This window comes from Ochotona princeps, chromosome 1 (genome assembly GCF_030435755.1).
Source record: "Ochotona princeps isolate mOchPri1 chromosome 1, mOchPri1.hap1, whole genome shotgun sequence".
NCBI lineage: Eukaryota > Metazoa > Chordata > Mammalia > Lagomorpha > Ochotonidae > Ochotona > Ochotona princeps.
Window position 1 is genome coordinate 80,969,441 of NC_080832.1, and position 13,991 is coordinate 80,983,431.

The following is a 13,991-nucleotide window of genomic DNA, read 5'->3' on the forward strand; positions in this document are numbered from 1 at the left end:
AGGTAAAGTTCTAAGCTCCTGGCTTCAGCCTTGCCCAGTACTCTGTTGCAAGCATTTGTGGAAATAGAAAATTTGTGCAATAGAAGATCTAGTTATCTCTAGCCTTGACCTTCTCTCTCAAACAAACAAAAAATTAAAAATCTTACAAATGTGAAAAGATAGATGGGATGGCGACAATAGGAAGCATTACACTACCAGTCAGATATAGTGGAGGACAGGATTTAGAAAGCCGCAGCAACAACATGAAGAAAAATACACTACTGTAGGCCAGAGGTCAGGAAGGGGGTGCTGAGAAGTGGTTACTGGTTTCTTCATCTTCAAAATACAGGACTGGACTAGCAATCCCCTTTAACTCTGCCTTCACTTAGTAAAGTATCTCTCAAATAATAAAAAGGAAGAAAAGTCAAAGATTCTGGAAGAAAAATCAAGGATTCTGGAAAAAAAGATTGAGAATTCATGGCAAAAAACACTGAACCAGATCAGAAATCAATTGATCCAAAACTCCCTTTATTTATTCTTCATTCAAGAATTACAAAATAACTTTGCTAGACATGATATTGTGAGTGTACACCATGCCAAAAATTATTTAAATTAAGTAGTGGTAGAATATTCCTTTTCAGAACAGAAATGGTTGGTCAGCTAAATGCACACAATGTACACAAGATTGGCCATCCAAGGTAGGAAGGCAGGGAGAGTACTGCCTGAGTATATTCCAGGCCACTTGCTCCACACAATCTCAGAAAGGACAAAAGCAGGCAACCAGTGGGCAGAAGGAGAGGCTTAGAAGAATGGAAGGAGTTGCCTGGATCAAGAATGAAAGCACAAAGTCTTGTGTAGCAGCAGAAATAGAGATGACAGAATCAGAGAAAGAAGTAAGCAGAACCTCCAGCCTAACAGGTGACTAATGACAAACAGCAATGCTCACGTCTGAAGGGGTGTCTGGTAGAGCTTGTATTGGCCACTGCGCTTCAGCTGAACTATGCATCTGCTGGACTCCACTAATTTCTCCCCCTCAAGATAACTGCAGCATGTCGCTTTAAAATACCTGAATGCAGATATTAAATTTAAATTATAATAGCAATTACCTCCTTCAGAATCCTTTCATTAAAAAACTGCTGAAGTTTTTCATTGCAATAGTTGATGCAAAATTGCTCAAAACTGTTATGCTCAAAGTACTCTGAAAACATAAAACCAAAACCAGGGTTATTATCACATCAACTCCATATAAATTTATCTTCGAATTACATGCTACAGCTACCCATGGCTAAATTTAAAACCAGGTTTAAGAAAATACATATTATTGGCATATATTTAAATTTTATAAAACACATTAAAATCCCTGCTCCAACTGACCAAAAAAGATGCCTTTCTTGTGATGTAAATGTTTTGTAATAAAACACATTGAAACATAAGCCATTTGTAACAGTTCTTTTTTTAGGGAGACATTGAAGCTATCTTACTTCAGGCACACAAATGATTACAGATGCAAATCCTTTAGATTTTTTCTACATAATCTGTAAAATTACTTATAAAAATGCTATAGATACTGACTCATTTTGAAAATTAGCAGATCATCTAAGACTCTTGCAGCTCTAAAATTTTATGATTCCGTATAGGCATGCATCAAGCTACACCCAGTATAGACCAGGAAGCAAATGTCTAAAATATCATGAAACCTGCACTTAGTAACAGGTGCTTCTCTACCTCTGGACAAAACAATGACTTATGATACATTTTAAAATATGTATCATGTGAGCAATAAGCCGTCACTCCTCCCAAAATGTCAACATCCATAGCTTACATTGACAAAAGCAAATGATACCACAGCTTCCTATCAATTTTACTTGAAGATGTTTACAACATACTCATTCCAAACAAAGCAGTGTTCTCGTGGTGGTGACTCATTTCAATTCTAAACAGCTCTATAGTTGTCCTCAATTACTTACCATGATACATCATTCATCAGATGAAAAATGAATTACCAAGATTTATGTCTTGACAATTAACAATAGTGAGAATTCTGACACATAATAATGAAGTTGGCCTTCAGGTTTTATCAACGTAGAGCCAGCTCTAAGTAGTAGAGAATGGTTTTTAAAGACTACATTTATTGTTTATTCATTTGGTGGCTTCATCTCTGTACTGGCAACACTCATGAATTTCCCTTTCTTCCACTATATTTACTTAACAGGATAGCTACCTCCTTCATCATAACTTAACCATGTTTCAATTTTAGTATGAACATGACTACAATCAGTACATGAGTCTCTGTCACTTTTATAAAGCATCAGATTCCTTTAAATTATACTATGAAACACAGATTTGGACATGTTATATTTAAAAATATATAAGTAGGATGCAATTCAAGGGACAAACTTAAAAAAGCAATTTTAGCATTTGTGAAAAAATATCAAACAAATACAAACTCAGGAAAGAAGCTACACTTACCAAAACCTGCAATATCCAAGACTCCAATAAAATAAGATGATGCTTCAAAGGGAAAACACTGATTTACTCTGTTGACTACGTGGTCAAACAGATGGCTGTAAACAGTCTTGGCCAAGGCATCGCGAGCACTGTTCGCCTGCTCCACTTTCAGGGGTACCCTATTCAAAACAAAAACAAACTGCACTGGAGAAAATTCTTTAGGTTAATATTTTGCAAAACTGATTCCTGATACCAAAGGCTATACATGCTTGAATATATTTACTGCGCAGAACAAAGTAATTACTGAGAGTTATTCACAAATAGGTAGAGATAAATGAGGCCAGGCAGAAAACTACAAGAGAAAAACTGAAAGAATTATCCAAAACTACATGGAAAGGCTATTTCTGAGTAAAAAAGAATGTCAGGCCTTGAAAAATCCTTTTAACCTTAATTTACCCTTCAGGTTGAACATGTAAACAACTGTTCAGAGGAATAATTTGACTTTCTTAAATGCAAAGGAAAGAAAATTGAATTGAGGATAACTTTGAAGTTCTGTAGCTTATTTATATGTTTTAAAAATGTTTACAGAAAAACTGCAATATTATTTCAACCCCAAACAGCCTGTATCTCATGCAATAAGATATTGTGGTGTAACCAATGAATGAACAATCAATGTGAGTCAGACTGCTTATGATCTACATCAAAGAATTGTAAAACCTAATATACTTTTAAGACCCTAAGCTACTCGGAAATGGGGCAGGAGAGCAGAGAAATCTTCCATCTCCTTAGAATGTGTGAGGAAGACGGGAAGTATAACCTATCAGGAACATAACAGGTAACTCACAGACAACCGACTCAAATCAGCATTAGACAACAGTAAAACTACAAAGACAAACAGGGGGAATCAAGAGTGATCCTGACAACCTCTTAACAGGAGGTCATATGCACAGAGCAGGGGGACACCCCAGAGTGGAACAGGTGCACAGGAGGAGGCTTGTATCCCAACCCTGAAGACTCCTGGATCCTCACCAAGGACTATCAGTACGGGCACCAAGGACTACATCCCAACTGCCAAAGAGACCACGGGGACTTGGAGTGCCTTTGGAGGCCGAGAACTCTGAGGTCACCCACCCCCGTTTGGATCTACCACATAAGATGGAAGAAGCCCAAATCCTTCCTCACAGGATCCAAGGAATAACAGCCAGGAGCCCTGAGCAGGTTAGAAACAGAAGAACAGTAAACTTTCTTTGGGACTAGGAGAGGAGCTTTCTCTGGTCCTTACTTAGATCCAACTTTGGATCCCCATCGTCTCTAGCAATGGCCATCAGGGTCGCTCCGGAGCACCCCCCCACACACACACACACAAAACAAACAAACAAACAAAATTAGAATAGATAGAGAACAACAAGGAAAGCTTAGAACCAAACAGGAAATGGTCAGCGGGGATTCACATATACCTTACTAGGTAGCACACAAAGATTAGTTACTCCTCACCATGGTATTGAAGCTTTCTCTGCACACCCCTCCTAAAACTGTTCTGCACCTCAATTGTTGACATATGCCTTGTTAGAGTTATAAGCCAGTTTAGACTATCCTAAAATCTGCCAAGTTCAGCAAAATTATGCTTCAACACTATAAACTGCTAAATACTAAAATGAAAATAGACATGAGACAGCTGAATAGTACCCTATAGCCATTTTAAGGTGGATAGCAGCCGGTTCTGTGTATAAACTAAAATTGAAATGTCAATGAAGTAGTCATAGGATGTGGTTAAGAATCTGCATTTTTTAACATATTGGTTACTCAATTCTATGTCAAGTAATTCCATAATGTTGTAGATTGCTGTTGATGTTGTGCTGGGGCTTTTAATTGATCGGAATGATACTCTGCCAGCTCTACTTTCAGACCAGAGATGGTCTCCCCAAGATACCATTGAATTTATCTGGACAATAAGATGCTGGACTCTATGCTTGGTATATGTTTGCAAAGAAAGAATCTTGACTGAATTGGAACTGTAATACTGCAACAAGGTGGATGAATCCACCATGGGGGGAGGGTAAAGGGAAGGGTTGGGGGAATCCCAGAGCCTATGAAACTGTGTCACATAATGCAATGTAATTAATTTTAAAAAATGTTTACAGGAGTGTTCAACATTACTACTTAATATTTAACTTTAAGTAACTACATGGCAAAAGAGTATTACATGTTGCAGATGTAAGCACACAGTCACTGTCTTCAATATAATTATACTTTGATGAAAAAGTCAAGCATAAAAGAAAATTTCCAAACACCTGCTAAATGCCATCATATTGATAAGCATTAGGATCAAAACAAATGAAATTAAATTAAACTTCAAACTTATCTTAGAAGTCCTTCACTATATGATTTTCCAACTTACATGAATGGGTTTTTAGATAAAGCTAATACAAATTGATCATTTAGGGAAAAAATAAGCAGGGATTTCCATTTTAGACTCCCTATATTTTTGCAGTACCCTCCTTCTTCAGCAGAACCTTACCTTAAAGTAAATTTTATGTTGACATTGCATACACACAACACATGAAGGAACCACTTTGGAACAAATGAGAAATGTAGAAACAGAGGAAATGATACCAGATGAATACCCACATCTGTCCTCGGGTCCTATTTAGGTCCCTAAAGATACCTCTGCAGAACCAAGCAATTGTAGGGTGATGTTCTGCAAACTACTTGAATTAAGCTGGCAAAGAATCAGAATAAATGCACCTTGTCAACATTTCCAAAAGTGGAAGAGGGAAGTAGTGAATATTCTGAGTGGCTAAAGCTTTAAAAAAATAAAAATCAGATGTGGAGACAAAGTGCAGCACATCTCTCTGCATCCAGACCAAAGATGGACTCGCAGTGAAACAGTTGCAAATATCCTGATAGTAGGATGCTGGACTCTCCAACATTGTCCATGCCTACAATGTCGGAAAACACTTCAATAGCGGCAAGATGCACTTATGACTGTTCATGAAAAACCACCCATTGTAAAACTAGAGGGGAAACCAATGGTCAGGGGGTGGGGATCTGGTGAGGGTGACAGGAAATTCCAGAGCCTATGGAACTGTTTCATAAAACAATCATAAAGAAAAATAATCATTATTGGGCTCAGCACAGTAGCCTAGTGGCTAAATTCCTTGCTTTGCATACACTGGCATCCCATAGGGGCACCAGTTCATGCTCAAGCTGCTTCACTTCCTATCCAGATCCCTGCCTGTGGCCTAGGAAAACAGTCGAGGATGGCACAGAGTCTTGGGGCCCTGCACTCACATGGGAGACGCAGAAAAAGGTCCTGGCTCCTGCTTCAGATTGGCTGAGCTCCTGCAGATACAGCCACTTGGGGAGTGAGCCAGTGAACAATGGAAGATCTTTCTGTCTCACCTCCTCTCCGTAAATCTGATTTCTCCAAAAATAAATAAATAAATCTTTAAAAAAATCATTATTGTTACATTTTGTTGAAAAGCAAAACCTTTATTATTTAAAGGAAGAGTAACAGAGAGGAGAGGAAGCAAGAGAGTAAAATAAGGGGAGGGGAGCAGGGATGGAGGAAGAGAGAAAAGGGGGGGGGAGAGAGATCTTCAGTCTGCAGGTTCGTTCTCCAAATGCCCTCATCAGTTAGAACTCGGCACAAGAGGTCAGGCACCAAAAATCCTATCTGGGTCTCCCTCAGGAACAGCAGGGACTCAAGCACTCAAGCCTTCACCATTGCCTTCCCAGGTTATCAGCAGGAATCTGGGCCAGAAGCTGCATAGCCAGAACTGGAACTAGTTCCCAGAGTGATACCAAAGGGATATGGGATGTGGGCATTCCAAGAGATGGTTTATCCCACTGCACGGCAGTATCTGCACCAACGGAAGTTCTTCACGTCACTAGAGCTCATTGGTGCTTCATTTAGCAAGATCAGAAGGATCTGATTTTTTCCTTCACAAATCAAGATCTTACAGTACCTCAGAATATTATGCCTGAATATCAATTTTATCCTACAGTATCAAAAGCAAAAGTGCATAAAAGATAAGATATTGAACCAAAAATGTACACAGACCCAGCTACCATCTAGAAATTTTTTGGTCATTTGTTTAAAAATTTTTTTTTGACCAGGCCCTTTTTTTCTTATCATTTGCATTTTCTCTAAATGAAAAATTTTGAGGAAATGAAATTTTATTTCACAAGTTATTTTTCTAAAGTGAGTGCATTTGTAAAAGTTGTAGTACATACCATTTGCATGGAAAATCATCTTAAAGCAAAATGACCCACTGCCTAAAACATCCTGATGGTGATGTGCATGATCAAGTCATATTTTCAGTTCTTCAAAACTAATGCTTTAATTTGATGGATTCTAAATCTGTGCCACACACAGGATCTCCAAGGAGCCGCAGGGCAAGAGCAACAATGCACATTCCCATTGATCTGCACATAGCTTATGGCAGTGATATACACAGAATTCTGACCAAGCACAAATTATACAGAATGAGGAAAAGGTCTGATGTGTAAAGATCAACTACGAATCTCAGCATTCTCATAAAAGGTTTTTTACTGATAAACTGCAAGGCAGGATTTCTGCAGAATAACAAATCAAGGAACTTACTTTATAACTGTTCCTTTGGTGCCCCCTGCTGTTGTTAGCATGACTCTTGTAGTTAAACTTACACGAAGATCATCTTGGTCCAAACCCAGTAATTCGGCACAATATTCCAATGACTGAGTAGATTTATTCTTTAGATTACAACCACCTAATGAAGATAAGATTTTAATATGAACTTAATAAACATTCTACAAATTAGTTTTAAATATTTCTTAAAATTGTATTTCCTTCATATAAAACTGAAACAGGCAAGGCTTGTTTCTAACTCTGAAATCATCTCACTTCTTCACCGCTCATACTGTCAAGATCAACTGCACATCTTCCCTCAAGGCAGCTGGTGGTTATAAGCCTTTAGACCATCAAGCCTAACCTGTCACCACTTCATTTTGTATGATCCAGAAAGTGAAACAGATTAACGATGCACTATAATAGTTCCTATTAAATTTCTAGAGAAATATATCATATCATTAACATTCACAGCTACATGCGAATAGTCATTTTCATACAAATGTTGAAAAGCACTCTATTTGGTTAGTTTGGATGTGTAATCCTGTCAGTGTAAACATGTACACAATGTTGCTTGGAGACAGTAAGGGAGTAAGAGCCAACCGATGTTAATTATACATCGAATCCGTTGATTCCTATTTATAAATTATTTCTTACAATATTTATATAAAAAGACTCCTTTAGTCTCTGGGCTTGGCTGGCCCTACCTGTCACGTGACCCAGCCATTGAACATTTTATTAATTATTTCACCTTGAACAAGTTACTAATTATTTCTGTGCTGGGAATCCTCACCCATAGAACAAGACAATAAAAGGAAAAATTCAACTAGATTTTATCAAAATCAAGAATTTCTGTATTTCAAATAACACTATCCAAACAAAGGTAAATGATAATCCACACAATGGGAGAGAAGATTTCCAAGTTACTTATAAGGGACTTACATCCAAAATGTATAAAAGACTCTGGCAACTTATTAGTAAGACGTCAACTCAATAAATAGGCAAATACTATAAATTCTCAAAAAAAACATAAACACATACTCAACACCTGAGCTATCAGAAAAAAATGCAAATGAAAATCACTTTATGCCCACCATAATATCTACAATCAAACAGACAATGCTGGTGATAAAACAGAGAAACTGTTAATGGAAAAGCAAAATCGGGAAGCTACTTTGAGAAACAGTCTTGACAGTTTCTCAAAAGGTTAAAAAGTTACCATAAAACAGCAATTCCTCTCCTAGACACATTCATTACTGAAGAACAATGAAAATATACATCCAAACAAATATGTGCACACACCTTATTAGCAGAACTATCCATCCTAACTAAAAATATGCAAACAACTTACATAGACAGCAACTAACAAAACAGAAACAAAATGCAGTTTCACCCATACCATGAAATACGCTCAGCAATAAGAAGTAAAGTAGCTCTACATTAAATTTAGGCCAAAGAAGCCAGTCACAAAACACAAACACATTATAGAATTCTGTTTTATGAAATTCCCAGAATAGACACAGCAGATCCAAGGCTGCTTAAGGGTCACATAAGTGGATAATGTGAAGTGACTGCTAGTAAGATTTCTTTCTGGGGGAATAAAAATGTTCTAGAACTATGGTGATGGTAGCACAACTCTGGAAGACTGAATTGCACTAGTAAACTGTGCATTTCAAGTGGGTGGATCAAACAGCATATTAATAATATCTTAATAAACTATTATTTCCCCCCCCCAAAAAAAGAAAAGAAAGACAGGAATACTTTACATTACAGGGCCAATGCTGTGCTACACTGGCTTAAGCCACCACCTGCAATGCCAGTATCCCATACTGGAGTACAGGGCTCTATTCCATGTGGGAATACAGGGCTGAGTTCCTGCAGGTCCACATCATATCCAGCTCCCTGCTAATGCACTGGGAGATCAGCATTAAAACAGCCCAGGTGCTCTGGCCCCTGCGACCCATGTGGGAGACCCAGACAGACTTCCTGGCTCCTGGCTTCAGCTTAGCCCAGTTCAGGTACATGGAAAATCTGTCTTTCCCTCTTTCTTATTCTGTTTTTCAAATGAACACTATTGATCAAGAAAAAAGAATGAATGAATGAAAGAGAAAACAAAAGATGAAAGGGGAAAAACAGAAAACAAAACAAAGAGGGGGGCTGGTGTTGTGACACAGTGAGTAAAGCTGCTGCCAGATGTCAGCATCCACATGAATGCTGGCTTGTGTCCCGGTCACTTCACTTCTGATCCAGCTCCTTGATAATGGCCTACAAAAAGCAACATAAAATGGCCCAGGTGTTTGGACCCCTGCCATCCACATGGCAGACATGGATGAAACTCCCTCTCACTTTTTAATTCTGACTCTAAAATAGATAAATCTTTAAAAAATAAAAGAGAATATATTAAAAGTAAGTTTACTCATGTCTTGATTCTACAAAACTATGTGCTCTATTATAATAAACATGTCATATAACTCAAAACAGATCATAGTAATTTATTAATTCATTTAAAGATTTCTTTTACTATATGGAAGTTCCTTACATATTTCTACAAATCATACGAAAAGTTAAGATTTAAAAGTTATTTTTAAGGTCTTAAAAAGGTAAAATGTTGGGCCCAACATGGTAGCCTACTGGCAAAGGTTTTCACCTTGCATGTGCTGGGATGCTATATGTGTATCAGTTTGTGTCCCAACTGTTGCACTTTCCATCCAGCTCCTGTATGTGGCCTGGGAAAGCAGTCAAGAATGGCCCAAAATGTTGGGACCCTGCACCCGCGTGGGAGACCTAGAAGAGGCTCCAGGCTCCTGGTTTCAGATCAGCTCAGCTCCAACTGAGTGACCCAGCAGATGGAAGATAAATCTGCCTTTCAAATAAATAAATCTTAAAATTATATATTACAAAACAGCAAATCTTTCATGTCATTACCTTTCCAAAAAAAAAACAAATTCATTTTTAAAATCTGTGACAACATATTTTCATGTGTGAAATTTTTAAAATAGGGAGCCCTAATTGGTAGTTTCTGCATGTCTACCAGGCCAAATTATTTTCTTATGACCGAGTCATAAAAAAAAACTTGTTGAATAAACCTGCCCACAAAATAATCACAAAAACAACAGGTTTCCTTCAGATGTTTAGGACATACCAAAATTAAGCTCTTCAGGGGAAAAAAACTCTTCTAATTTTCTAAAAAATTATTTTAATTTATAGAACAAATCATTGAAAACATGATAAAATCTTATCTATTGAAGTTTTTAGGATTTACTTCTTTTTATTGGAAAGTCAGATATACAGAGAGGAGCAGAGACAGAGAGGAAGAGCTTCCATCCGTTGATTCACTCCCCAAGCGGCTGCATGGCCAGAGCTAAACTAATCTGAAGCCAGCAACCACAAGCTTATTCCAGGTCTCCTACATGGGTGCAGGGTCCCAAGACTTTGGGCCGTCCTTGACTGCTTTCCCAGGCCACAAGCAGGGAGCTGGATGGGAGGCAGGGCCACTGGGATTAGAACGAGCAACCATACCGGATCCAGGTGTATGCAAGGTGAGGACTTCAGCCACTAAGCTATCACACCAGGACCCTAAAGAAATTTTTAAGGACTTTCTGGGGTATTTGAAAGGTACAGTTGCACACAGAGGGAGAGGGGCAGAAAGGAGCAGAGGATGATGAAGAAAATATTTTTCCACTGCTTCACTCTGCAGGCAACCATACAGGCCAGGGCTGGGCCAGGCGAAAGCCAGGAGCTGGTAACTTCACTCAGGTAAGATGCTGAGATCACATGCAGCAGGACAACCCACTACACCACAGTGCTAGCACCATAAAAGCTGAAGTTTATTAATACTCATGATCCACTGCCTTACTCCAGCTACTCTACTTTCTGCTCATTTTCCCATCAACAAAAGAAATTTTGCCCAGAAAAATAACAGAATGCAAATACACACCTTGTATCCTTTGATCATTTGTTGTCCAACAAACTGAATCACAAAACACTTCTCTGTACATCTGCAAGCTCTCTGTATATCTCTATATACTGATGTTGATATATCGATATCAATATAGATATAGATATAGAACACTTCTCTGTACATCTGCAAGCTCTCTGTATATCTCTATATATCAATGTTGATATATCGATATCAATATAGATATAGATATAGAACACTTCTCTGTATATCTGCAAGCTCTGGCAGTAATGAAAAGTGTGCCATTTATCACTTCTAGCAGTACCAAAGTGGACATCAATTCCTCTGCATGTATGATCATCTTTGTGTATGTTATTTAGGAATTGCCATATGTTCCCTTGTGCCAAATGAAACATATGCTAACATTCAATTACATCTTCAATGTAAATTTTTCCCAATCCCTGCAAAAAATGAATAAAACTCTTTATGTACATTAAAAACACACCTAATTTTGCCTGAATGTTTTCCATTTTAAACTGAAACCTACATGCCTATTTTCCTTATTCATATAAAACACTTAAGAGTGATCACTACGAGCAAGGAACAGATATCAATTCCTCCTCATACACGTGGGGTATGGACTTGACCTCCACTCGCAGTGAGCAACCTGAGTCATGGAAATGTTCAGTTCCCTGCCCAATGTCACAGGGCAGGGAGTACACGCAACAGCCTGAGCTCTCACCCACCATGACACGGCCTCACACACCACTAACCTCACGGCAACACAGGATATTCCAGCTAAAAGTCTCAAAGACTGTCTTAGTTTATTCATTCAAATATCACAGGGTTTGGTGGAGTGGAAACAAGGAGAGACAGTTAACTATCCAAGCTCCTGAGTTAGATAAGCGTAGAACTCGGGTCTTGCAGCAATAACCTCATTAGTAACTATGTAAGTCACCTAACTACTGCTTAGGTTTTGCTTAGGTCATAGGAAAATAATATTTCTACTTCCAAAGATTCATAATAAAATACAGAACATGATGGGTGTTGCACAGAACTGACACATGTTCTTTATTTCTTCTTTTTTTGATGTTTTTTCCTTTCTCCTGTGCCCCTTCTTGATATGCACACTACTGAAGTTTAAGGATTTCCTTACACATGACACATTTTACAAATGAAGAATCCAAGTGTCAGAATGCCTCAAGAATCTGATATGAAAGTCTATATTAGCTACTATATTAACTGTGTTTTAGGATTCTCCAAACTCCTCATTAGCAAAAGACTCTAAAATAGTTTTAAAGCTAGGGTCCACAATATTTTTTACTCTACGATCGCAGAGTAAATGTTAGGCTCTGCAGGACATCCCGTCTATGTCTCAACTACTCAACTCTGTGCCTACAGCTGCCACAGACAACACAGAAGTGAATAGGAATGGCTGTGGGCCAAAGCTTACCCACAGGCCATAGCTGGCCAATCCTTGCACTCAGGTATCAAATTTGGACTTACACAACTGCTTTTGTAGAGACTAAAACAGAGAGCAACTGTTACACAGACAGTTAATAGAACTGACAAGTGGCTATCATCAGGCATTTAAATATTCCCTGTAAAAATGCATAAAAATTAAGTTTCTAACTAACTTCCTTTTGTTGCTAATAAAGTATACAGGCTTTTGTTTACTAAACTGCTAATTCACTTATCCAAGTTTAAGTAAATAGGTAAAAAAAAACTTACAGATACATTAACAGACAATGAGGGGAATTAATCTAACTCTCCTACTGGATCACTTATTCTGTAGTCCCACCACAAACATAAGTAATCAAGATCTAAATATCATAATTGAATTAAGATAGGAATATCATACCTATTTCCTGGAAGTGGAGACTGTGCAGAAATTAGGTAATACATATGGTTACTAATGCAACTGAAAACGTGAGAACTGGAATCCACCCGTGTCTGATATTAACCCAAGAGTGTGTGATAAATGCTCCTCATTATCTATTAGTCAGTGAACTCCGGAAAATGTAACAAAATATGACCTTGGTAGTCAAAAGCACTTATTCTTCAAAAATGAGACTCCGTATCACTATCAGTGGTTTGTTAAAAACAGAGTTCACAATGGCTGATAATTGAGCTTTCCTCATTTTTGAGATAGATGATGTAACTCAGTATATTTAAGAAATTTCCAGAAAAGTTACTGAACTTGCATATAAATAGATCAATTGTCACATAAACAAAAAATAACAATTCTATTTAATTTTATTATTCTTTTAAAAAAAATCCCAAACCTGAAGTGCTGCCAGCTTCCTCAAAATCAATATTTCCCAGGTGCAGGACACCAGCAACTACTCGAAACAAATCAAGCTTTTCTTCATCATCCAAACCAATCTTCTTCATGGCTGTGCACATTCTGATAAAATCTCCATGGTCATCTAACAGAGGATCTTTCAAAGAACCTGCCTTAAGATACTATGACACAGGAAGACATTATCAACCAATCTTTAAATGATTTAAATGGACTACAACTACAACACCAGGTCTATTAATGCACTACCTAGCATGCAAAAATAGAATTTGTCTTGGGAAAAACTTTAGTATTATAACACATTTAAAAACTTGAATATCTAGGTTAAATACGTGTTCACAGGTGTGCTTATGAATCTGCAATTATAGAATCAAACTATAATTTTGACTCTAAATACTTAAAAGTGCTAGGATATTAAAGACACAAGCTAGATAAAAAAAGAAGGGAATATTGGAATGAATCAACACCTACAGACCAGAAAGAACTGGGAGAAATGTAGATGCTAATCATCTCACAAGGTATTACCATAACATTGCACATTTCTGTGTTGAACATGTATACACAATTTTTACTTGTCAATTAAAAATAAATAAAGCAAAACAGATAAAAACTTAAAAACTTAAACCTAACAACTAGCATGGCGCTCCTTTAAGCTAACTGCCATCAACTGCAGCAATATTAATACACTAAATTTACCCAGTAAATACTGGGTAGGCTGATATAATATTTGTGGACAAAGAATTTTTTAACCTTTC

At 37.6% G+C, this 13,991-nt stretch overlaps 1 protein-coding gene across 4 annotated transcripts in view; it reads right to left on the minus strand.

Moving 5' to 3' along the window:
- Positions 1-13,991, minus strand: part of MYO6 (myosin VI) — a 161,344-nt gene that overhangs the window by 54,983 nt on the left and 92,370 nt on the right. For all 4 annotated transcript variants that reach the window (XM_004580451.2, XM_004580452.2, XM_058661274.1 and 1 more), the window contains exons 11-14: positions 13,220-13,400; positions 7,034-7,178; positions 2,449-2,606; positions 1,086-1,177 (exon numbers count right to left, since the gene is read on the minus strand). In XM_004580451.2, the coding sequence (XP_004580508.2) occupies positions 1,086-1,177; positions 2,449-2,606; positions 7,034-7,178; positions 13,220-13,400 (576 nt within the window). The remainder of the gene's footprint in view (positions 1-1,085; positions 1,178-2,448; positions 2,607-7,033; positions 7,179-13,219; positions 13,401-13,991) is intronic.